Source organism: Lutra lutra, chromosome 13, assembly GCF_902655055.1.
Source record: "Lutra lutra chromosome 13, mLutLut1.2, whole genome shotgun sequence".
Classification (NCBI taxonomy): domain Eukaryota; kingdom Metazoa; phylum Chordata; class Mammalia; order Carnivora; family Mustelidae; genus Lutra; species Lutra lutra.
The window spans coordinates 46,407,407-46,434,826 of NC_062290.1; the positions used below are offsets into that span (position 1 = coordinate 46,407,407).

General features: G+C 39.0%; 1 protein-coding gene across 1 annotated transcript in view; it reads right to left on the bottom strand.

The window, feature by feature from the left end:
* The window catches only part of MLLT3 (MLLT3 super elongation complex subunit), a 285,704-nt gene that overhangs the window by 13,635 nt on the left and 244,649 nt on the right, over positions 1-27,420 (bottom strand). The window contains exons 6-8 of the mRNA XM_047700500.1: positions 6,024-6,099; positions 3,824-3,953; positions 1,122-1,221 (exon numbers count right to left, since the gene is read on the bottom strand). Coding sequence (XP_047556456.1) covers positions 1,122-1,221; positions 3,824-3,953; positions 6,024-6,099 — 306 coding nt within the window. The remainder of the gene's footprint in view (positions 1-1,121; positions 1,222-3,823; positions 3,954-6,023; positions 6,100-27,420) is intronic.

Sequence of the window (27,420 nt, forward strand, 5' to 3'; positions counted from 1 at the left end):
ATGCTTTATGCAAAATTTAAAAAGAGAAAATCTTCAGCTATAAAAATCACATTTCTCAGTAAAGCAAAGATCACAAATTCAAGGACAAAGCTGTTTAAAATTGTAGGACATCTGTGAAAGAGAATAATTTCAGAAAAGCACAGTTCTTTCATTCTCGAGTTCATAATATTCATAGGGTAACTTGGATTAAGCAATTATTTTAGAGGTCACAGGGAATCTGCCTAAACAAAGAGATAAGAATAGCTTACATAAATGAGTGTATCAACTCAAGGCACTATGAGGCTTTTACAATATTCATGATACTTGAACTTAGTTTATTTTAGTATTTAAAATATCCCATTCTTAATCATTTGTTTAACAAAAGTTCTTCATCATCGCTTTCGAAGTTCTGCCTAGACCTTATCCAAATAACTATATTCTGAATTGACTATTAAATTAGTAAGGCCTCCTCTTTGCTTGATTTATAACAATGATAATGACCATTATTTATTCTGCATTTTATTAACTGTTCCTTACAAGTTCAAATGATGACCCTCTTTTCCTGGATGAGCCCACAGAGGCAATGCACCTACAATAACAAACATCTACTCCCATCAGCTGAGTGCCAAGTAGGCCTGAGCATGGCCCCATGCTCTTTACAAATACAGGATCCATCATCGTCCCAAGAGTTGACAGGTATTAATATCCCCATTTATGGATGAGGAAACTAAGAATCAAAAGTTCAGAGTTAATTTCCCACCAGTATACTACTGTCAATTAGTAAAACAAAGAACCAGGCTTTATCCTAGCTCCAAAGATTATATTCTTTCTAATTCATTAAATTAGTCCACTTAACTGCTGAGGAAAACAACACACAGCAATCTGGAGCAAATGAGCAGCACTTCTGTCACCATCCCTTCCTGTACCAATGTAATTAACCCATCTGATGGGATATACTTCTCAAGACAACAGAAATTGTTTCACCCCAACTATGTGCTTTTCCAAAGGTTGTAGACTCCTATTGATTTTCTACTGAGAGAAACATTGTTTAAAATTAAGGGATAAAAAGCTTTGTGTGCTTTGTAAAAATGATCACAACCTAGTTGGGCAGAGTCCTGAAGAGTGCAAACCCAGCAATTTACCTGGTTGTTGTTGGTTTTTAATAAAGGTGGTGGGGGTTCGTGATGGAGGGGCGAAGAAGCTGAGCTGCTTTCACTGTCGCTGCCATCACTTAAGCTAACTCTGAAAAGACAAAGAAGTCACACGCATCAGTACAGGCAGTTCTTGAAACATCTACGGACGTAGGTGCAGAGAGCAAAGAATTCAAACACTAATAAGCACCAGAAACTTGCTTCGACTCCCGCAACTGCTAACCCACACTGGCACTGACTTTGTATGGAACCGTGCTAAGTGTTTTAGCGGCTGTTTCTCACTGAATGACCCTTATTTCAACAGATGAGCAAAGAGACTTAGACTAGTCACTCGCCTCTGGTCAAGAGGCAAAAGGGGTGGTTCTGGGATTCAAACCCAGGCAATGGAACCCAAGGTTGGTGCTCAGCCCCTATATTGTACTGGCCCTATTTATTCTCGTTATCTCCCTGCTTGAACTCTACCCCACTACTATCACCTAGCGTGCTACCCAAGCTGGCAGGTCAGCAAAATTAGATAGTTTGTAGGTTACTGCCTTTTAGTTTCCTTTCCCCCCTGCTTCTTTGCTAGAGGTGAACCCAGGCTGTGGGAGTGGAAGTAACTGCTGAGAATAGGAGCAACCGGCCTGTATGACTGAGAGCTCAGGGTGACACTGAGGACAGGCTGTGTGAACCCCACCAAATATTTCTACCCCATAATGATGCAAGGCTGTCCCTAGTTTTGACCACTGCTACAACAATTCACCAGAAATATACTGCAGCAACATGAAGAGACATTGTGTTTGGGGTAACCGCTTTCGAGAAAGAGAGTATCTTTCAACAACCAAAGACAATGCAAAAACATCACCCCTCCCCTATTTTTCTCTTTTCAGAACAAAATGGAATTTTCTTTTTACCCAGGGTAAGAGATATTTCTTTATTCTACTCTACTGAATGTATACCCTCCTTCTGAAACGTCCTTCAGTGTTTGCTCTCTCTTTGGCTATACAGACACCTAATATAATATTCTTTTCAGAAACAGAAAATGCTTTAGAAATCAGGAGAGTTTTTCTTTCACTCTGAATAGGCAATCACATTCCAGCTCTATAATATATTCAGATAGACAAGATACAAGATAGGAAATGAAAAGGATACGCTGGGACATCCTTTTAGCAAAAACGGATGGAACTTGTTTTTCTTAACTAAATTACATTAATGAAGTGTTCTGTTGAAGCGCCGCTTTAAAATGCTTCTTGACTGAAGTGGAAGGCTGAGTATTTAAACTGATTAAACAGTTGAGACTTCGCAAGTGCAAGGAAGACCAAATGTTACACTGGCGCTGCTGTGCTAACAGCCCATGTCAGGCGGGGGGAGAAGCAAGCAATCTGCAACAACGGAGATCCCATCAGACAGCTCACAAGCCTGTGTGATTTGACCCACCCCGACTCCGGGCACAGGGCAGCGAGTGGGTGGGCCATAGCCCATCAGGGCATATCTAGATTTTCTAAATAAGAGTGTAACTGGAAATAGCCTAAGTAGGTCATGCGTTTCTCATCAGGTAAATCTGAGAGCTGCCAGCAGTCAGGTGGGTATCAATATGCTCACTGCTATGTTCCAGTCCATTTTTAGATCTTCCTGTCCTACAAGTTAGTTTCTGTCTTGTCAGATTAAAGAGTTCTAAAGGGAAATGTTATAACACCAAGGCTCTAAGGCTCCTTGTTTTCTCCTGTTGAAAAAAAAAAATACATATAGATAGATAGATAGCTGGGTGAGTTTGGGAGACAAGGTGGAGAAAGAGAAGGTGGGTGTTAAACATTGATTATGGCCGCAGGGAAGCTTTGCCAAAAGATCTGATAGGGCGCATATACTCACTCCGGGGAGCCCTTCTCCCAGGATCCTAAGGAATTACCAATTAGGAAACACATGATCTGTCCAGCTGGGATTAAGAAGGTATTCTTTTGAGGAATTCTAGGGCCTTCTACACAGTAATGGATAACGGGAAAAGATTTAATGCAATGTATTACAAATGTAATTGGATTTTAAGTTCAAGTAGATTCATATTTTTTCTACTCAAACACATTCAAGTAAGCATGCCTATTTGTTTTCCTCATGATAAAGAAATAAAACCCTCAAGGCAATTTCAAGTTGACTATTAATTATAAGTGACATGAATTACCATCTTATAATGTGGAATTATGCCTCAAAGCATTAAAGCTACTTAAGGAACCTAATTGTCAGCACACTTAAAAGGAATTTATTTGCTGGAAAACACACACAGGTGATCCTAGTTTTAATTAGGTCACACACATAATTCACTGACGCCAATTATGTCTTTCTAACTACAAACAGCAAACATGTTGCCTCAAACTCTGAGGCTATAGCAGTGGCTCTCCAGAAACTCTCCAAATGAAAATGGAGTTGATTTCAACAGTCAGTCCTGCCACCTTGGAACAGACTTTAAAGAACAGGACTCTTGATAGGATGTTTTCCCTATAGAATTTGTAGAGGAAAAAGCCTCTGCTTTCTGAGAAAAGGGATACACAGTTCCCTGTAGAAAGGATGACGATAAGCACGCCTAGGCGACCCAATTTAAATGAATGTGACCATCTTCTACCACTGTTTTGGGTGTTGCACACCTTCACCATGGTTATGCTGGTAAGTCTGGGGAAAAGGCATGATTGCATTGCAGGGAGCCGCGTTCCTGCCGAGACACTCACCTGCGGCTTCGGCTGCCTCCTCTATTTACAGGTCTCTCCATTTCGGAGTCGTTGTCATTATCCTCTGCCTCATCTGATTCCTCCTCATTGTCATCAGAATGCAGATCTTTCATTATAGACCTCAAAGGACCTGAGGAATGACAGCGTGCCACAATTAAACACACTACCTCATACACACTTAGTCATACTGTACATAGGGGACGGCTTGCCAGCACTGAACATTGGCCCTCCTCCTCCCACCAAAAAAACCCCAAACCCAAAAAAACCATGACTATATATATTTATACAAATGACAAAACAAATTTGGTAGTTTCTGGAATGTAACACATAACCGAAACACTACTGTTTTCACAACAGATGCCCCAGGATGTTCACTGGAAAATCTATTTCCTAGGAATGTTTTTCTATGTTATTTTTTCTTCCCTAAGAAAAATTACACCTAAAGAGGAACAGAAAGATCTATTAGTAAATTGAATGTTTTGTTAGGTTAATCCATGTATTGAAAAGTTGAGGCTAATAAATCACCATGGTTGTAACTTGTTCTAGGCAATGCAGCCTTTATGTGGTAGTTTTTGATCTATTAAGGTTTAGCTGTTCCTTTTATTTCAAGGTCAATTTCAGGTCAAGCAAGCATTTCAGTCAAGTTCAGATTATAAAGTATTTCAATTCCATGGTGTAATGTCCTATCTCTGATCTTCATATTGATCTTGGACACAAGGTCTTATTCAAGCAACAATTTTATGCAGCCAATTTTTATTTTACCTTTTAAGAAATTCCTGGCAAAATACCAGCATATATTTACATAAATAAAACCAGGCAATAAGTCAGGTGCCCGGAAAGTTCAAGAGAGTATCCAGTATTAGATGCGAGAGAAAAAAAAAACTAAGTCATAACTAGTTTTTATTCTAGAACAGGACATAACTGGGGGGGGGGGGGGGATAAAAACAAAAAACAAAATTCAGTGTGGCTTCTTTTCACTTGACTGCTCTAAATGTGATGAAAACAAGATCACTCTTTTATGTTAAAGAAGAGATTGTGGAGGAGGCAATCAAGAAAGTGAGAGAGGCACTTTTATTCTGGGTTAGGCAAGTCCCAAAGTCTAATCTAGGATATGAATATCTGAGTTATCGGTCAGCTCTAAAATAAGTATTGATTCTCTGCAGTCTCCCACTCTGCAAAACCCGAATTTCTCTGCTTTTGTAGTGGGCTAGTATCTTCGGAAGTGAATGTAACAAGAAATCTGAGTAGCCCAAATGATCAGTGTCTTATTTTTTCCTGGAAGCTTAGCCGTAGCTCAAATACACGCAACAATTTTTTTTTTTAAGATTTTATTTATTTATTTGACAGAGAGAAATCACAAGTAAGCAGAGAGGCAGGCAGAGAGAGAGGAGGAAGCAGGCTCCCGCTGAGCAGAAAGCCCGATGTGGGGCTTGAACCCAGGACCTGGGATCATGACCTGAGCCGAAGGCAGCGGCTTAATCCACTGAGCCACCCAGGCGCCCCTACACGCAACAATTTAATCCTTGTCAAAACTTACACGAGGCCATCGGGAACTGAGTATGGCCAATGAAAGAGCTAATGGGTAATGCGATGCTCAAAACCAAATTACTCCTTCATATGATCTCACTTTTCATGTTGGAAAAAAAAAAAAAGGAGCCCTTATTTGAAGATTCCCACACACCAAAAAAATATAAAATATATATTTAACATTCTGGCTTAAATTTCTTTGTTAGATTTCTTTACATTTAAATTTAAGTTCAAGTAGAGGGAAAATAAATTTTAAAGACAGCAAACTAACACTTGCCAAAGAAAACAGGTCTATTAATCTGTAGAATAAATAAATAAATAAAATGAAAGACATCCAGAAGGCAGAGTAAAAACCTATTTCTCTATGTCAGAGCCTCTCAACTCCAGCTTTTGCTATTGTATTTCCTTTGGGAGCTCCCCGGAATGGGCTGTGTCTATAATCCTTTTGTAAAATGGGACCCTGATGGCAGGGCCTGGCAAAAGGGGAATTTCTAGAGGTTGGCCTCATACATCAGAACAATACTCAAGTGCATTCCTAGGGGAAATAAATACAACTGCATAAAAGCCAAGTTATCATTCAAATAATAAAACAGTAGAAAATAGACCATAAATCAACTCATTAAGATGTTTTACGAGAAAAAGGTCTCATCGTTTGCCTGGGAGATACGGATACCTTGTTGCCTGGTCTGGGACGGCGTGAAGCTGGAGCTGGAGCTGGAGCTGGAGCTGGCAGGGCTGGGCTGTTCAGACTTTAAAGAAGAAGAGAAAGCCATCATCAATAAATTTACGGGACACGACACATCTAAAATTAAAAAACAACATTACTGCTCAAAACCACTTTCCTCTGCAAAAACAGTCCCACTCTGTGCAAGAAAAATGAACACACATTGCATTATGCCAAAAACAGCGGCCCAGGAGGACTATGGTATCCTTTTTGTTTTGTCCACCATGTTTTTACTAGATGCAGAAACAAGGATGATGAGACAAACACCTGGGTGTTTCAGGACAGAAGAACCTGTCTTTGATTTCACTCCCGTGTTTACGCTATCCAAATCTCTTTTAAAAGATTACCTTGATTACCCTTTCTGCAATGTTTGATTGACTCAACCAGCTAAAACATAGTGGTAATGAGGCCAAGGTCATTAGTTCAATCACATTATGAGCCAGTTAATTTCACTCTGGTCCAAGGCCATGACCCAACCCTAACCCCATTCATCCATAGTTCACAAATAGAGGTAATGTTCACAAGGAGATCTGGCTAAGTCCCACACATGAGTCAGTGGGAAATGTTGCCCCTACTTTAAACACACACACACACACACACACACACACACACACACACACACCACCCTCTATTCCACAGCCTACAGATGCAGGGAAAGAACATCATACACGTGCCCCACTCTCTCATCATGAATTCTCCTCATCCTCTAATATCCAGAACAAGTTCCACATCCTCCCTGACCTGCCCAACTCACAGCCGTCTTCCTTCTCCAAACCCACTGAAAATGTGGATCTCATTGGTTTGTTTAGATCCACATTTATCTGATATGCTGCAGTGTTACGCTGCCTCTGATGTTTGTCCTTCCTCTCCAGTAGACTCCAGGGACTTGAAAAGGCAGGGGTGTGGGGGTCTCTCCTGAGCTTACTATCCTCTCATACTTAGCAAATGCATGCATACAGCAAGCACTCTGTATCTGGGACTGAAGGCAGAGCATTAGGTCCTCTGATCTATCATCTGCCAGTTTTTATGAGGCTTCACAGTAGGTAAAGGTGGGAAGAACAAATACATGGAAAGAACTGTGCAAAGAAATTGATCATATGATCAACACACTTGAATTTTATGTATTTAGGCCAAATTTAAAATAATAACTTAATGTTGGACTGTTCCTATCCCATTTCTAATGTGCTCACAGTCTCAACTATATACTTGTTATTTGAGACATTGATGAGGTCTTTTCATGCACAAGATAAATCTCTCTTCTTCTGACTTGGTTCTCGGGGGGGACTAAGTTATCGGGGCCATGTGGAAGATAAACTAAGAGCACCATGAGCACCATCAGAGGCCACTAAAGGAGGAGGAGAATATCGGTTCAGCTTATAACGAGGTTTTCTCACCATAGATTTCATCTCCGTTCCCAGCACTGAATCCCAACCCCCTTCTCTGCAGGCAACACCAAGATCCAGACTCGGACACAAGGAAGCACTTTCAGGCATTCCTACTGCACACTTCACATCCTCAGGCTGGAGGGGAAAACAGGTGTCAGCAATCTACCACTCATTCCGCAGGAAAAGAGCCAGACAGGATCTCTAATGAGCAGCAGGCGGCCACCAGCCCTTTACCACTGAGAGATTTACTTGAGATTTGCAGTACAATGTCCGACACATTGCGGTCCGTGGCCCACAAAGAAGAGCTGGTGTACAAGCACAAACGCCCGTGCAAGGGACCCTTCATTTCTGTTGAGTGGTTCCTCCACTGTTGAACCACAAAGGTGAGCTACACTGTGCAAGGGCACTCAGTGAGCAGTTCTGTGCAATGCCCAGCTGCAAAACATTTCTCCCTGCAGCCGTGGAGTACTCCTTTTCCTCTCCAAGTTGCTCTTTTCAGCCATGAAAAGTGTCTGCAAACGGTATTATTTTGATAGCTCTGGAAACCATTTGGGAGCCAAAAAAGAGGTTTCCTTACAGTGAGTGGAGAGAGCTCTAATTCCCCCTCCTGCTGGACCAGTCATGTTGCACTGGACTTAAAGGGGCCGTTCTGCCAGAGCTATTTGCTGAGAGTGACATTAATTAGGAAAGCAAGAGGGGATGGTGGCCGTCTCCCCAACTACCCCACGCTAAACTTGATCCATCTGTCTCAAGCATCATGCCAATGCCAGAACCAAACCTGCAGGCAGCCTTCTTTTAGCTTCTTAACCACAAACAAGGTTAATAAATCCAGTTACCAACCATCAGAAAACTGACAAAGAGTAAAGAACATAATACAACAGGAGACAAAGGCTTTCACTCAATGTTTATCATAACCACCATGCCTGATCCACAAAGCATTTGCGGTTCATGATAGAAGACACATTAATTCACTGACAATATTAAAATAGAAACTTTAAAGCAACAGAGGTGAATGGAGAAGGCTAAAATGTTGAATGATGGGCAGCAAATCCTATGTCCTGGAAGGTTTTTGTAACCAGGACAAGGACTTATGGTTTGGGAGCCAAGGAGACAAGGAGTCTCGCACTTTCATGGGCATTAGAATTACCTGGAGGACTTGTTAAGACACAGACAGCTGGGTCCACTCCAGAGTTCCTGAATCAATAATTCTGGGATTGGGATGAGAACCTGGATTCCATAAAGATTTTCCAAGCAATGCTGCTGCTGCTGTTCTGGGGACCAACCAGACTTTTAAGACCCAATGATCAAGGCTCCGGAGAGCTGCAGCCATGGATACTGATCAGAATCAGTTGGGGGATTGTATGCATAAGGAAATTCTGATTAAATGGGTTTGGTGTGGGGGTCCAGGTATATTTATATTAGAAAAGTTCAAACAAATGATATTAATGAAAATTCCAAGTAGAACACCACCGATACTATGTTAGTCATTTCCTTCCTTTAAATGCAGAAGCATGTTTGGGAAAGAATCATAAATTTAAGAAAGCGTCTGAGGGAAAAGAAAAAAAGCATCACAAGAAAAATTAGAAACTTACTGATGTAAGTAGCATCCCTTTATACTCATCAAAGTGTTTTGCAAGAAAACACTCGGAAAGAATGCAGTTACCTCTCAATAAGAACATCTAAGAAGCATGTACAAAATCATGTCATAGTGGATGGACCTTAAACTTACCCAGCCAGACCAGGACTGAACTCAACTACATGTTAACTGTTTGAAAGCCATTCTGCTACTAGATGAGGCCGACATGGTCTTATATTTTATCAAATCCAGCCAAATGGAGCTGTTCTTCACTTTAATTTTTTTAATTTATTTGACAGAGATCACAGGTAGGCAGAGAGGCAGGCAGAGAGAGAGGAAGGAAAGCAGGCTCCTTGCTGAGCAGAGAGCCCAATCCGGGGCTCGATCCCAGGACCCTGGGATCATGACCTGAGCTGAAAGCAGAGGCTTTAACCCACTGAGTCACCCAGGCGCCCCTGTTCTTCACTTTAAATATGATTTTATTTTAAAATAAAATACAGACCTACTCTCCAAAAATGCAAATCCAGGATGATTTTATAAACTAGGAAAGGTGTATGGTGTATATATATATATACACACCATAAACAGGGCTAGATTAAGGTCTTTTTTTTAATTTTTAAGATTTATTTATTTGACAGAGATCACAAGTAGGCAGAGAGGCAGGCAGAGAGAGAGGCGGGGAAGCAGGCTCACCGCTGAGCAGAGAGCCCAATGCAAGGCTCAATCCCAGGACCCTGAGCCGAAGGCAGAGGCTTAACCCACTGGGCCACTAAGGCGCCCCTAGATTAAGGTCTCTAAGGTACCCAAGGACTGAAAAGATTATTGCATCCTCTTTTCCCCTCCTTATGTCTAAATGAGCCAAAACCTATGTATAGGGAACTTTAATGAGGTTCTGATTTCTCCCATTACTAATTTGATACTTGTTATTGAAATATCAAAACTCTCCACACACACACACACACACAAAATTTCTGGCTTTTTCCTGTTGATGCCCCAATGCACATGTTTATATAGCTGACCTTTTGAGTAATCAAACACTAGACATGAAGTGTCTTTAAATGGCATGCTCCACAGTGACAAAAGTCTAGTCTTAAGAACCTCAAATTCGGGACACAAACCATAAGAGACTCTTAACTACAGGAAACAGGGTTAGAAGAGAGGAGGTAGGTGGAGGGATGGGGTAAAGGGGTGATGGGCACTAAGGAGGGCACTTGATGTAATGAGCACTACCCAGTTATATGCAAATGATGTATCACTAAACTCTACCTCTGAAACTAATAATACATTATATGTTAATTAATTGAATTTAGATTTTTAAAAACTCAAATTCTATGACAATCATTATCATATCAAACATTCATTAAGTGTTAAATTTAGAAATTTCTCACCTTGCCTGCTCAAGCCTTTTTACAGTATCTAATAAAAATCTGACTTTATTCAGATTAAAAAAAAAAATCTTTAGTTCTATAGCTTAGTGTGTAGGTTTTTTGGGAAGACTGCTTAGGCGTTAATGTCCTCACAGAGTGAGGGCACTAAGCCTCCCATAGAAGTAAAGCAAAAACTCCCAGTCCACGACCCTTCCAGTGGAAGCTAATCAGCATTTGGTTGCTACCACTTTTTTTTTTTTTAACAATAGACCACATATTCCTCTTTTGCCTAAAAGAAGATATATCTTTACTACCAAAACGATGGCCTACCAAGATTTGCAATGGAATCTCCAACATGAAATGGCTATGCAAAATCATTCTGTAATAGATTTTCTACAGAAGATTATTTTTGTCCAAGACAAGTAAGAAAAACCACATGTTTACAACTGCTACAAGTTACGTGCTTCCAAAGAGAACACCTGTCAAGGCAGGTCACATGAGAGGGCTTTTACAATCTGGCATGTTTCTTAACACTAGGAGCAGGCTTCCTCCTTAGGTAATCAGAAGACAGAAGTTCCATCTTTTCTCACAGGCAACATGTATTTATGAATAGAACTTCAACTTGATCTTTAAAACAATCAAAATAAAGAAAAAGGGGAAGAATAACCTACTCTTTTTTTTTTTCCCTTCAGGGGAAAGGGAGAGAATACAGTCTAAGAGTTAAACAGAAATTATTTTAGACACATTGCTATGTTTTTCATAAAATTTCTCCCTTGTTTATTAAAAGAAAACACACAGCCGGCAATAAAAATTCTTTTTTGCAGAAATATCCAGAAAGACTATGTCAAGGGTGAGTAGTAATCAAAGAAAACATAAGGGTAAATATACTTTTATTTTTGTCTCTATTCAATTTTCATGACAGAACCACTAGGTTCTTGTCAGTTTAGGGTTTCCTTCACTAAAAATTAATAATCATCGGACATTTTTTTTTTCACAGCATATAGTATCTTTTAAAAGACTATCTCATTTAAAATGGACTTGGACTGAACTTATAGTGGCAGTCACTTCAAAATATAAACAGGTATAACACTGTATTAAGGTATAGAACATGATTTGATACATCAATTATAGCTTGATAAAACTGAAAAAAAGGGGGGGCACTGGGCTCAGTGAGTTAAAACTCTGCCTAAGGCTCGGGTCATGATCTCAGGGTCCTGGGATCGAACCCCACATGGGGGGGGGGTCTCTGCTCAGGAGGGAGCCTGCTTCCCGCACCCCCCACCGCCTGCCTCTCTGCCTACTTGTGATCTCTGTGAAATAATAAAAATCTTTAAAAAAAAAACACTACCTTACTTAGTTCCTCTTCTATAAGAAAGTAAAGATAATCCCACTCAACTTTCAAATATACATTTAACACATTTTAAAAGAAAAATGACATCTATTTCAAACAAGTATGGAAAAAGGTTCATCACATGAATGCATTCTCTTACCAATTCCCAATTACCAATATATTGTGATAGCTGTTTCAATAAAAGGTAAGCTCACAGTTAAGCAAAGAACTAAGTATTGAAAAGTTGTGAAATTAACACTTAGACTAAGTTAATCTAACAAGAATGACATCAGAGTGACTTGTCAAAAAGCTAGAAATGAGGGGCGCCTGGGTGGCTCAGTGGGTTAAGCCGCTGCCTTCGGCTCAGGTCATGATCCCAGGTCCTGGGTTCGAGCCCCACATCGGGCTTTCTGCTCAGCAGGGAGCCTGCTTCCTCCTCTCTCTGCCTGCCTCTCTGCCTACTTGTGATTTCTCTCTGTCAAATAAATAAATAAAATCTTTAAAAAAAAAAAAGGCTAGAAATGAGAACTTTTTTCGTTTAGTTTTATATTAATACCTGCTTCAAAATTAACATGTTAAAAGAACAGAATTTTATTGTTTTAAAGATTTTATTTATTTATTTGACAGAGAGAAAGAGGGAGGGAACATGAGCCAGGGGGAGAGGGAGAAGCAGACTCTCTGCTAAGCAGGGAGCTGGCAGACGGCTTGATCCAGGAACCCTGAGATCATGACCTGAGAGGAAGGCAGACATTTAACCGATGGAGCCACCCGGGTGCCCCAAGACCAAAACTTTATGATATAGAAAGGTATATATATGAAAATCTGATAGAACAAACGTTAGTCAGTAACTTTAACCTCTTAATATATCTTTGTGTAACCTTCCTGTATTATTCATTTGCTCTATCATGAGAAAGGCAAGTGCTACAGACTGAATATGTCCCCCCAAAATTCCTATGTTAAAGTCCTAAACCCCCATGTGATGGTATTTGGAGATGGGGCCTTTGGGAAGTGATTAGGTTTAGATGTGGTCATGAAGGTGGGGCTTTCATGATGCAATTAGTGCCCTAATTTAGAAGAGACACCAAAGAGCTTGCCCACCCCCACCCCCAACTCACTCCCCGCCCCGTATGTGAAGACAGGGTGAGAAGGTAGCCAGATCCAAGTCAAGAAAAGAATACTCAGAGGGGAACCAAGTCAGAAAGCATCTTGATCTTGGCCCTCCCAGCCTCCAGAATGGTAGGAAATAAATCCCTGTGGTTTAAGCCACCTACTCTATGCTATTTTGTTAAGGCAGCCCAAGCTGATTAAAACAAAAAGACATATTTTTTATCCCCATTTTACTGCTGATGGAACTAAAGCACAATAAGACTAAGAGGCCAGGAGGCAATATTTAGGTGGACAGCACCCAGTTCTCTAACTTCCCATCCAGTTCTTTCTACTACACTGATTAACCTTGAAAAAGTGGAATTTAAAGCAGTATTCAGAACACACTAACACCCTTTTATAACACCAGTCAGGAAATAGTTTTCTATGTCACTGTGAAAGCTGCACTGAATATCCCTCTGTCTCTAATGTCCCTAATATCTTTTTTTTTTTAAGATTTTTTTTTTTTTTTTTTTAATTTGACAGACAGAGATCACAAGTAGGCAGAGAGGCAGGCAGAGAGAGAGAGAGGGAAGCAGGCTCCTTGCTGAGCAGAAAGCCTGATGCAGGGCTCGATCCCAGGACCCTGAGATCAAGCCTGATGTGGGGCTCAATCCCAGGACCCTGAGATCATGACCTGAGCTGAAGGCAGAGGCTTTAACCTACTGAGCCACTCAGGCACCCCTAATGTCCCTAATATCTTGTGTGCCATCTTGCGATCAGCACCCAAAGCAAACCAGTGATAAAACAAAACACTTCATCCCTGGGTCTGAATGTGTGCTTCTGTGTCAATTGCTTCTAACATTTGTCCAGTCAATACTACAAGAGATCCTGGCTACTCACCTCACTAGTTTGATATGTTTTGTTTAAAAAGCAGGGACTTTTCTCCTAGAATGGCACTGGTACTGATCACAAAGACCGACATTAGACAGCACACTAAGCTCATTTATTTTATTTGCCGTCTAAAGTGATCTAGTCTTCTTACTCAACTTTTCCATACAATTTATATATAACCTCCAGGAAAAAAAAATTAGATGTAATGCTTCAAATAATCTGCCACAGGTTTTTCTTTGGAAACAACGTGAAATTGGGGAAAGGCCACTGGAGTAGGAAGCTACAACTTGCTGGACAGTCACTCAAGTAACTGCTGGACAGTTACTCAAGTCTGTGACCAGGGGAAGACACCCCATCTCTCTTTGGCAAACCCTCTCCATTTGTAGATAGTATGACAAATTAAATGAACTTGATGGTAAATTTTACATGTATTTAGCCTGCTGGGCCCTTATAGTACCAAAAGCTATTGTCATGCCCGTCATGCCCATCATTTGCTGGTAAGAGAGAAAGATCCGAAGAATTACCATCTCTACCATTAGCAAACCAGGAAAGGTCATTATTTCTCTTACATATTCAACTTACGGACAAAATCATCCTGGATGCCAAGATAATTGGCTTTACATTGTGGTGCCTCTGTTTTTAGCAACTGCATTTGCTTTCTTCCTTATTATTGTCATCCTCACTGTTGTCATTACATGCTGTCATCATTTGTGCCCATCACCCCCTATCTGAGAACACAGAATCCCATTAGGAAACGAAATGGCCTTGGGGAACAAGGGTCTATAAATCTTTCCAGGAGACCCTTTTCCACACTTAGGGATGGCTATAATTTTCTTTTAGCTTCCTCTCTTTTAAACAGAAGAGTCCCAAGTCTTTTATCTCTCATCACCAGTTGTACTTCGAAGGCTGCTACTGACTAGTGTGGCCAGAACATATGATCTTTCAAAAAATCCGGTTGTTGCAAGATGGCATATGTGCCAGATGTTTTCCAAAAATCCCTCACTTGTTGAGAGCTGTAGGAATGAGAAATCCTCTGGAAACAGGCCATTTACACTTGCACCACCCCTAAGCATTTTGCTATTCCTTGAGCAAAGGCCGTGTGCAAAGAAGTTGTGTTTCACAACTGGCCATAAAATACACCACTGCGTTGTGATACCAAAGACGTATCTTTTAACTGGTCTTTCTACCCGCCCCCCGCCCCCGCGCTTTTGTGTATTTTGAGGATTAAGGCAGAGAAAGAAAAAAGTTACAAGTCAGAGGGCTTAGAGCTGTAATGCCTCACAAAAGAGAAAGAAAAAACAAGTTTCCTCATAGAATTGCCCCATAAATAACCATTACTGAGGCTGACCAATGAACGTCAAAACTCCACCGCTCATCAGTTAACAATAAGATCCCGAAACCGTTGTCAGAACAACCATTCAGTAACTTGTGAAATAACCCACCTGTGTGGAGCACTTGCAGGACGCTCAAAATAATGTGAAAGTATTATATTCCCTCTCTCTGTAAAGGCAGTGCTGAACTGAATTCAGAGTCCTAAATGTCCGTTATATGTGGCCATAGCTCTAAGCTTTGGATTATAAAATTTAAAATAGTCAAGTAAATTAAATAGAATGAATTCACGGTATCATAAAGATAGAAATTAATTGAAATGAAGTAAAACACAGATACACCTGAAGAGATCATTTGACATTTAACTGCATTTTCTCATTAACTTTAGACCTTTTTAAAAAAAATGGCTTACGTGAAAATGGCCAAAGAGCATTTGATTGACACCTATAGAATCTTTATAGACTTACACAAATGTCAGGAAGTTTTATTAATTTTCATCTTTGGACATCTCCGAGAATTTTCCCCATTAAATGTGAAGCTTAGATTTACGATCATAGCAGCGGCATCAAGGTTTTGTTTTATTTGCCAAGACCTTTATTTCCATGGTGTTTTGACTTCCAAAATAACCAAAGTCCACGGGGGGGGGGGGGGGGGGGTATTGATTTAACACTATCCAATCATCACCAGGTCAAAATGCAACATTTCTCATTATCAGTCTATTATTTATCACAAAGACTGTTGATAGTTGCAAGGAATAAGTCTTTACAAGCCTTGTATCTTCCTAATTAAAATAATAGTGCATTTTTCTCAGGTAACACTCTGAATCCCTTTCTTCTAGATCAGAGCGCTCCGTAAGTTCTTGGGTGTGGGTGTGCATGTAAGGTGAGCCACAGGGGTAAAAGAAAAGAATAGAATCTTTATTCAAATAATACTTATTTCCTTGTTCATTCAATTTTTCTAGTATTTCTATGTACCTTCTTGTACATGGTATGTTAGCACAGCTATTACTACAATTTAAAAATATACATACACTGGGGATGTGTGTTTACTGAAAGCAATAAGATTTAACATCAATCATCGATTTGAAATCTGTATAGATTTCAATCATTGGTTAGATAATAGATAATCATCGGTTTGAAATCTGTAATTTGCCTTCTCAAATCTGAATTATATCACATAGATTTCAAATTCTGGAGTGCTAGGTCCTAAATATACCAGGTCAGTATCATATCAATTTTTTTAATAGACCATCCAGATTTTTGTATTTTATAATATTTTATGCTCAAAATCGACTTAGAGCTTAAATTTTAACTTTTAAGTTAAGCAGAAATCCTCTAACAAAGCTTCTTACTAAATAAGAAGTAACACAGACTTATTTAAAAGATTTAAAATGCACAAAGACCTTCTTAAAAACCCAACACAAAATACTTAACATGACCCCCCACACCCCCAAAATTTGAAATTATCTTCACTATGGGTCTATCCAGTAATTTTATAGTGTTTGCTGAAAATGACACATTAAGTGAAACTGAAAATTTTATAAACAGCTTAACATCTAAATATGCTCTACTTACTTTTATTTAAACTGTTAGGTACTAACACAGAGTTGATAAAAATAAAAGTATTTTTAAGAATTCCCTTTGCTCTTAATGAAAATGAACTGAAATAGCAAAAGCACAGCCGATTTAAGAGACTGTGCTCATGTGAAAACATTTGGAGGTGGACTTTTTTTGTTTGTTTTCTTCTCAATGTACCCCTCTTAAAAACTGTGGCATTTAGAATCAACACATCCCGTGTTAGTAATATTAAATTCTTGTCAAGAGCAGGAGGAAAGCCGGCTTCTCCGGCTCTAAAGGAACCAACATTTTCATGCACATATAAGCCCAACAGTTGCCTTTCTTCATAAATCAATCCTTTGTTGCACTTCATAATGAGAAGGCAGATTTACTGCCTTTTACCGCCTTTTCTCACCATCAGAAAGATGCCTATTTGGGTAATAGGACGTTTCTCTTCTTCAAGGGTGTTTGGGATTAGGGAGGCAGGGGCAAGAACCTTTAACATCTGCTCCCTTCAAGTGTATGACACCTCCAGTTCTCACCGCCGGAATGCTGAGAAGCAAATACCCCTAAGTTGACAGAATTCTCCAACGTGAAGGAGCACAACACTTTGAGTACACCGAAAACACAGCTCTCAAACACACATCTGGGATTTGAAGGTTATATTGCAGTACTGTAAAAACATATCATTGTGTTGGCTAACACTGTAATTCAAATGCCATAAAATCATCATCATAGAACAACAGGAGTTTGGAATAAAGACCCTTGATTCTATCGTCTTCAAGTTTCTCTAACTCTGCAAATACCTCTGAAGTACTGGCTGGTAAGACTTTAATCATCTGTGATCTCAACAGTGTACAGTAATAACAAAAGAGTTTATAATATGGACTTACATTCTTCTGGCTTTGTTTACTTATTTTTCCCTTAGGGAAAAATATATAAGAACAGTGAACTTCAGACTTTGAATTAAAAATAAGAGAAAGGCTCGACAGCATCTAATAATTCCTAACCATCTGCCTTTAAAAAATACACACACACACACACACACACACACACACACACACACACACAAAACACATTCACCCACTCACTCTACTTAGGCTAAACATTCTTAGCAAGTAAGTAGATCTTGATGGCTCTGAACAGAAGTTTCAGGAATCAAAGTGCTACTTTTGGAAACACTGCTGTCTTTAACAGGCATCATGAGTCCTATGAGCAAATGTAATTAACCATAAATTAAAAGCAAAGAGACACCAGCCACTACAAATAAATAAAGTGGGACAGGTACTGAATTCAAGAAGAACCTCTATTTTTGGAGAAAACGATGTCTTCTGTCCGAGAATACAGAGTATTGCCCAGTGAGCTAGCATTTCTCGTTACTTTGGGCTATCTTTTGTCACTTAAGCAGTGCTTCTGACAGTTTTACAGGCTGTTATCCCAAGGACTTCAGTATTTATGGCCTTTATTCACTTGGGCTTTCTGCTCTTATCCACTGGTTACTAATCACTAAATAGATTTCTTTTTTTTTTTTTATGGGACTGAAATTAGCTCAAAGGATGTCCTTCAACAATGGTAGCTCAGGCCAGCACCGGCTAAAGGTCTTCTCCTCGGCCTCTTCCTTGCTCTCCTCAATTTTCTCTTCCCTACACACAAGTTAATGAGGATTCAGATCCACACTGTTCGATGAGAGCCCCGGCCCACATGATTTACAGCATGTTCAGAGGATGGTTTGGAAATGTTTCAGAATTGATCCTCAGAAACTCATTCAATTTCAGTATCTCAAGAATGATTTAAAGACCTAAACTTCTTGTTTAATCTTCATGGGACAAGAGCATTCCCTATTCATAAAATCACTATTCAGGAAAAGCTCAATTCCACAAACCTCCAGCATCCACACTCAGGCATGCATGCTTCAAATATATACATTATATTTTAAAACTTCAGCACATTTAGCTTATAATATAGCACTCAAATTTCTTCCTATATAGTCAAGGCTACTCAGTACCTTTTAATCCACTCTACTTAAAACACCAAGTGCTGAAAAACAAGTAGAACACACAGACTTGTCCTTCCACTTAATTGCATTTGACTTAAACATCTCCTAAGAGATTGGGTTTTATCTTATAACAATGTGAAATGCATAATATATCATGTCCTCTTCACCAGCTGGCCGCTAGAGACCTGAAAGTCAAATTAGTCTGGAAAGTAGTGTTTTCATAGAGACTAAAAAATTTGAAAGAAAATAAGAAATATTGATATTATTCTCACAAATTTCCTGAAGAACTGAGCAAATTGCACAGCTCCCTGAGTGGGGGCCGAGCCATGGGGGAAGATTGGGAGGGGGGGGTGGAGAGGGGAAAAGGGGGGAGAAATTTAGCTGCGAAGCAACACTAAGGCTTTACTTACTGCTCTAGAATAGAATTTACTAAATATGACTCTTCCTGGAATGAAAGGGATTTACTACGATCAGCTTCTGTTTTCTCTGAAATTGTGCTGGAATGAAAACATTTAAAAGGAAATGCTATTCAAAAAAAAAAGTTTCTTAAGCCCTCTAGATATTTCCATGCCTGGATAAAAACAGTATGTTCTACCTCATCAGAAAAAAATTTAACTTATGAGATTAGTATTTACATGAAATTACTTTGCCCACTTATATAGAAAATTAACTATTTGGGTATCTAGAGACCCATATGGTAAATTCTCCTGGAATATAGTTCCAGGAAAATTTCTTTCTGCCAATGAACATGCATGCATTATGATATTCCAAATATAAAACTACGTAACTCTCATATTTCTCTAGGAAAAAAAATGGTAGACCTTATTGCCCACATAGAAAATTTGCCTAACTCTGAATAAATGCTATGTTCTAACTTTGTTACTATCTACCTTAGTTTACATTTGTCACATATATTAATCTGTAAGCCAACTTCCAAACAGACATACAGTACAACTATTAAGTAAATTAAATACCTGTATTTGTGTAAGAATTTACATAGCAATAAAAAAAAAAAAAAAGACAGTCTCCCTAGGATTATCAAAAAGGTATTAAGGAAACATTTTAATGTGTAATTATGTGGTAACTAATTTTTACCAAAAACCCAGTAGATAGATGATGAGGGGTGTTATTTTTTAATAAGTTATATTTTACACTGTTTGCTCTTCTATCTAAAAACGTGTGAACAGGCAAAGAAAAACATTTGGATATATGGCTCTTCAAAATATAATAAGCTATATAATTATGAAAAAATGGAAGACCAGTATGATTCTTTTCTGAATGAAAAGAATCATTTCAGATTAGAAAAATACATAAGCCTAATCCTTAGCTTCTCTAAGAAAATAAAAGGAAGTCTATAATATGACAATCATGAGCAGAAGAAACTTGGGTAACTTCTAACTTCTTAAATATGTCTTTTAGTAATTCCAGGATAGATAAAATATAGATATATGCTTTGAAGTCAAGGGAGAAGAGTATCTTTTTTTTTTCCTACTTTAAATCACTCTGAGGGGAAAAAAATGCACATGAGGGTTTCACTCTACGATGACATATTAGAAAAGCATACCTCCTATTTTATAAACTTCTCTAATTTTTAATTGGATTAGTTCATGCTATATGCAAATTAGTGATCTAAAGTCAGTAAGTTTTTCCTGAATTCTCCTATAAATAGAAAACCCCGTCTTATTTCTCTCCTCTTGCTTATCCCCCTCTTTCATTACCTTGTAGAACATCCTAGAAGCCGTCTTTTCTATGAAGTGATTGCTCACTATAAATAAACTTTACATACAGCTGGCCTTTAAAAATCAGAAATACAGCAAGCAAAGAAATCATCCTCACCTCTTGTAAAAGAAAACAGAGTAGCCCTCAGGAAAACAGAAGTGCCCCAAAGTTCACGTGTGTCGGCAAGGAGTTGAGAGCTGTTAAGAATGATCCTCTTGAAAAGAAAGAAGTCTCCTTAGGCACCCACATGTATATTTAGATTAGAATGGCGGTTTAAATGACAGCAAACACATGGTCATGACTTCCCAATTGCTCATTCATCCGACACACACACCCAGGCTAATCAGAAGCAAACATCCACCCCAAACTGTTACAGAAACTGGCTTCTTCCATCTGAGACTACCTCTGTGTGGTAAGCATACATTCTGCTAACGAGATCAGATGTCAAATACTCTCTCTCAGTGTTCCTGGATCTTGAGTCTCAGTGCTTTAGTATTCCAGATCGTATCTCTAAAGTCGCTCTGACTTATCGGCTCAAGCCAGCTGAATACACTCCCTGCTCTAGCCTGCAGTTTTATGAAGCACAGAGTAAAGGAATGACCATCTCAAGGTTCAAAATCTGCTTGTGTCACAAGTATTTTAATGGTTAGACGTGCCCATCCTATCAGTAATACACTCCTATTCTTTAAACAGGGCAAGGTCATCGCAGGGGATAACATTTTCTTGCACAAATAAAGGGTGTTAGGGTTAAAAGGTGGAAATGTAGAACATGAGCTTTGAGCTCCTGTTCATAACGGAGGCTCCAGTAACATTTTCCAGTAAATAAGAAAAAACAGGAAACACTGAGGGCATTATTTGGACACGGCTGTGACCTACACTTATGACACTGCTGTGTCATATACATGTTTATATGTGCGTATGTGTTATACGTATGCACATGTATTGAGATTCTTATAGAGTAAGATGTGTTGGGGGATGCAGAAAGCCACATGCCATTACTGGCTCTGTGATAAAAGGACAAGCTATAAAAAAACCCAGCAAACAGGGGCGCCTGGGTGGCTCAGTCGGTTAAGCATCTGACTCTTGGTTTCGGCTCAGGTCATGATCTCAGGGTTGTGAGATCAAGCCCGGCGTCAGGTTCCTCCCTCAGCAGGGACTCTGCCTGAGATTCTCTCTCTCCCTCTGCTCCTCCCACCACCACTCTCATATGCCCCAAAGATAAGTAAATAAATATACTTTTTTTTAAGTGGCCAACAATTTTAAAGTAATTATCTTACTTTTGACATGAATTTTGCACTTACATCTGCATGTCAAATAGTCTGAAAACTCAAGGGTTATAGAGTGAAGGTAAAACGAAGAGAATAATAGAATGATTTGGTGTGAATCCTGATTTCCACCACTTTCTAGCAGAGTGACCTCAGGCAAGTAACACTCTCCAGGTCTTGGTTTCTTCATCTCTAAAAAGGGGAAATGAAATTAATAATGTACTAATTCGCACTGTTAGTATGAGAATGTAGATAATGCAAGTAAAGCACTGAGAAGAGAAGATAGAGTAAATAGCACTGTTATCACCAACAGGAACAAGTTTAAGAGTATATATAATGCTGGGGCGCCTGGGTGGCTCAGTGGGTTAAGCCTCTGCTTTCAGCTCAGGTCATGGTCTCAGGGTCCTGGGATGGAGGCCCGCATCAGGCTCTCTGCTCAGCAGGAGCCTGCTTCCTCTTCTCTCTCTCTGCCTACTTGTGATCTCTGTCTGTCGAATAAATAAATAAATCGTTTTTAAAAAATATATATATAATGCCTGAGTAAAGTCATGCATGGGTCTATCTGGTTTATCGCCACTCCCCTTAACAGTATTCCCAGAAATAGATTTGATACTTTAAGAGATAAGGCAAACTGCTCTAAGCTGATCCAAAACAAATTTCTTCCCTTTAAACTTTTCTTGGAATAGGGAGCTGAAAAAACGCCTAGTTCAATACTTGATATAACAGACATTGTAGAGAGGATCTCTATACAAACAGAGTAAGCAAGGAAGAGCATTAAAAACTGAGAGTTAATCTAAGTACGAATCATTTATAGGCAAGAATCGTCTGGTCAGGTATTAATTAAGAATTCACAGAAAAAAGTAAGCAAAACTCATTTGGGGCATCCCACTGATTGAGACCTATAAGCTTTTCCACACACAAAAATATGGACCCCAAAAGTCTCAAGAAGAAAATCTTTTTTTTTTTTTTAAAGATTTTATTTATTTATTTGTCAGAGAGAGAGAGAGGGAGAGAGAGCAAGCACAGGCAGACAGAATGGCAGGCAGAGGCAGAGGGAGAAGCAGGCTCCCTGATGAGCAAGGAGCCCGATGTGGGACTCGATCCCAGGACGCTGGGATCACGACCTGAGCCGAAGGCAGCTGCTTAACCAACTGAGCCACCCAGGCGTCCCAAGAAAATCTATTTTTAAAAAAATACTAATACCATGATATTGTTCCTGACATTTCATCTCAATTTTACAGACATGTACATTTCTGTCTTATGTTAACTTGTCTTAAGAGTAAGAAGACAGAAATGGATGCTGATGGCTTAGCAGCAGAGATAGGTGTCCTGTGGTTTTTAATAACTTATAAAAGTATTACAAGGAAATTCAGAAGTGGGTAAAACCTCAAACTTAATGGGAACTTCTTCACGTTGTCTGACAAATTAAGACTATAAGTAGCCTTAGAATAGAACATCTGTTCGTGTGGTATCATCAATGTCAAGTTATTTCCCTTTCTTTGTCTGAAAATCACAATCACGACATGCAGTTCTGCTATATTCTGAAGCAAGCAAATTTGATATACTTGAGAAATAAGATTATTTCCAATGTTAATGCTACCCCAAAACTTGTTTTTAATGTTCCTTTGTACCTATCATTAAAATTTAATATAACCTAACACAATTACCACCAATAGAATGCAGGTGTTGGGTAATTTTATTAGTATCAACACTACAGGCAAATTAAGATTTCTTCCCATGTGATGGAGTTCTGATAAATATCAATTCATTGGTTTACTGAATCCTGAAGATCAAAAGGCCCTGCATATGGCACTAATAAATCAAATAGAGTCATCAAACCTACAGTCTGTTTTCTTTGGCTAAAACTGCAGCTTTAACTTACAGAGCCTTATCTACTCCTAAAAATTCTCTGCCAAACCAAATTTAGCTCACCAAGAGTACAGAAAATATAGCACTCCCCAGCTGCTCCCTCCTGGGGCTTTTGAAGTTCAGGGATACTATTGTATGGTGGTCTAGAATATCTGGTCTGTTCCTCTCTCCCTTGCTTTTATAGATCTCATAATCAACTAAACATTAATCTGGAAAGTAGCAAGTCACCTCTAGGTTCAGATCAGAAAGTTAGAAAATACTTTCATTTGTTAATGAAACCTACCATTAACAAAGGTATGAAATAAAAACCTCTAAATTATTTAGCACACACATACCCTAAAGAATAAAATCTCACTAGACTTTTTTCTCACTTTACTTAATATCAATGAGAATCCCTGACGTTGGGAATTCAACTCAGGTATTCATAGTCTAAATAATCACTTGCTGATAAACTGACCTTAAACTTTGTGTGACAGCAGTATTATTCGAAAAAGAAGGGGCTAGGAACAGATAATACAAACAGGAAGAACGCCCAGAAAAAAATTCCATTCTCTTTCAGCTGGTTTCTCTACAGAGGTTATTCTGATGGATAAACTATCCTGTTCCATGATATTTCTAATCTTGAAGGAAATGTATAAATAAGTAGTGGGATCATGTTGTCTTTTATTATTTTTTCATAAGCCTATACTGTACTTTAAAAAAAAATTTAGAAAACGTAACTAATGTTTCATATAGAAGCAAAAAACAAAATATATTTTCTTGGCTTAATTGAGACTATCCTAAAGCAGTAAGAAATACTCCCTTTTTGTGTCCAAAAGGAATTCAAAAAAGGTTAATAATTGGCCCTAATAAGCTGAAATATCAGCTAACAATTTTTGTTCAATGTCCAAAGTTTCTCAACTATTGACATTTTGGACTGGAAAATTCTTTATTGTGAGGAATGTCCCATGCATTGTAGGATGCTTAGTGGCTTCTCTGGCTTCTACCCACGAGATGCCAGTGGCACCCCCCGCCCCAATACACACACACACACACACACACACACACACGTGCCCAGGTCATGGCAATTAAAAAAAAAAAAGTCTCCAGAAAATGCTAACTACTGGGGTGGAGGTGGGGGGGAGCAAACAAAATCATCCCAGGTTGAGAACCACTACTCTAGGCTAGTATTTTCTTACAGTCGCTTATAGGGGTTTCATATAATCATGTACCATGAGAGGCACAATATTCCATTTTAATAAAGTTCTAATTCTGAGATCACCAAGAAATGACACTTTGGTCTAACAAAATGCATTTCAATGATCTCTCTCTGGTATTCACACAAAAATACATTTCAGAGGGAACTAGAGTGTCTGCCTTCTGAGATATTTGCATCCAATCTCTTGCTTCTATGATCTGGCCTGTAATTCCCCTTTAGTTCTCATAGGATATCGCTGCCGTCCCTTTGATTGAAACCAAATTCCCATTTCCAGTTGGCACTGCCATTTCTGGATTCCATATCAGAACAAGTACAGATGCATCCCATTTGGTGAACAGAGTCAAGAAAGCACCATGTGAAGACACATGCTTGACATAATTTTCTCTGAAATCAGAGTTTGTAGTTAGAATTGGTGAACAGAAGACTGGTTATTATCAGTCGGTTTACATTTACAGAAAGCCTGTTCTGGGCCCAAAATGACACAATATAATATTTAGAGAAGAATTTCCAAGGCACAGTGTGTCAAGAGTGGGAAGAAGGATCATTCAAATACCCCTCTCGTCAGTAGTCCCAAGCCTACCCCCTTAGAAGCCAATAAAGCCGAAGTCTGACAAGTTAGCCTCTACAATTGGTATGGTTTTCTTTTTCTTGGCTCTAGCTTTGCTAAAGAAAGACCAAGAAGGACTTGGTCTGGTTGCTGTCATCAAGATTTGTTTGGAGGCCCAATCTCTGGAGTAATGAACCTCGTAGGAGTGAACAAAGCCTATTAATAGAAGCTCTCAGCTGCCACAGGACATCACTGGAGGTGACAGACTCCATTCCATGGATGCCCCAAGCTTCTATTCTAAAGATGTGCTGAAATGATACAGCCAAGGGAATCTATGACCACATCAAATATTCCAGACCTTAGAGAATTCCCAGTAAGAAATGCCAACTGCCTTTTATGGCTATTAGTACTGACCACACTACTCCTATGGTAACAGGCATGCTATTTTCTGGATATACAGGTAAAATTCCAAACTGTCCTGAACTGAACCTAGATTATGAATTTAGGCCATCTATTGCTCTTTTATCCTGATATTCATTACTCTCCAACATATAATTCTGTTCCTTTGGGCCTTAATATATTAAGGTGCCTCTCAGTCCTTTTCATCACAGGTAATTCTACTATTCTGTATTTTGCTTTGTGTATTTCCCTCTGCGATCCCATTAAGGATGGAAGATGAGGAAAGAAAGTACATTCTGCTTACTTTGCAGCCTCTATAGAGGGAGTTGGGAACCTTTCTCAACCTGTTATTAAACCAACAGTAAACATTTTAGATTCATAGGTTGTACAGTCTCTGTAGGAAGTACTCAACTTTGACAGCCATGGACAATATGTAAACAAATGGGCATAGCTTTGTTCCAATAAAACTTTATTTACAAAAATAAGCAGCATGCGGATTTGGTCCAAGGGCTTTAAGTTTACTGATTCCTACCCTATGGGGGACTTACTATAACTTCTTGCTTAGAGTGGGTTAAACCAAATTTCTTTGATTTAATTTACCATATCATTTCTCCTGGTCCATTTCTGTTTGTACACACAACATTCTCTGATTTTTTGTAAAACAAAACAAAACCAAAAAAAAAAGCTTAATGACCTCATTTTCTAGCTATGTGGTTTTCAACTCCTTTAAGACACTCTGTCCTATGGCAACTAAGTAATTTTATTCCATGAAAGAACAATGTTCTGACCTTGTTGTCCAAGTTTTTCAGAGTTGTTTTGAAAGTCATAACTGTTATATATTATCCTGAAGAGTGAGTATTCATGCCAATTATATTGGTGAATGTGTACAAATAAAATTTTCATCAATAAATTACTCTTTACCAGATAAACAGCAGTCCTTCTGACACAGCAACATCTTGAAAAAAGAAGTTGGAAAAAGTTACAAACTTAGAATTCCAAAGCCACTGCAAATCCCTACAGGAAGGCTATCCAAAGTTCACTCATTTAGCAAAGCAATTCATTAATTGTTTTTGAAAGTCCAAGTATTTAAAATGGGTAAATTTTAGATATCTGGAATTTCAAGTTCTATAAACAGAAACACAGGACTGGCTCTTGGGGGGGATGGGAGGGTAATGTCACAATTGCCCAAAATAGTATCTAGCCACATAAAATACATGTGTTTTAAGTTCAAATTGACATTTGTGAAGATTCGGGGTTTTAATTCTCACCGAGAGGAAATGTTCCAAACTAGAATCTTTAACCAAATTGATTCTTGTGTAAACTTCCGAGCAAAAAAATCAAGTATTGCTGAATGAGTTAGAAAATTGGTACCCGGCTGCCTCTGTTGTATACTTACTCTAATAAACACCAACTGACAGTCAGTCAGCTAGAAAGAAAAATCAAAGGCTGACAAAGAAGGTAATAGAATTTTTTTTTAAAGATTTTATTTATTTACCTGTGAGACAGAGAGAGAGAGTGAGTGAGCACAAGCAAGGGGGAGTGGCAGGCAGAGCAGGCAGAGGGAAACACAGGCTTCCCGCCAAGCAAGGAGCCTGATGTGGGACTTGATCCCAGGACCCTGGGATCATGACTTGAGCTGAAGGCAGCCGCTTAACCGACTGAGCCACCCAGGAGTCCCTAGAACTTTTTTTTCAGAGGAATCTGTTTTCCCTTAAAAGAATCTCCAATTAAAGGGCAATGATAATAAAATAATTGTCAAAGACAAATTGCAAATTTTAATAGTTTCCATATTTTTATATAGCTGTGTGACTATACAAGAATTCTCCCCACCAG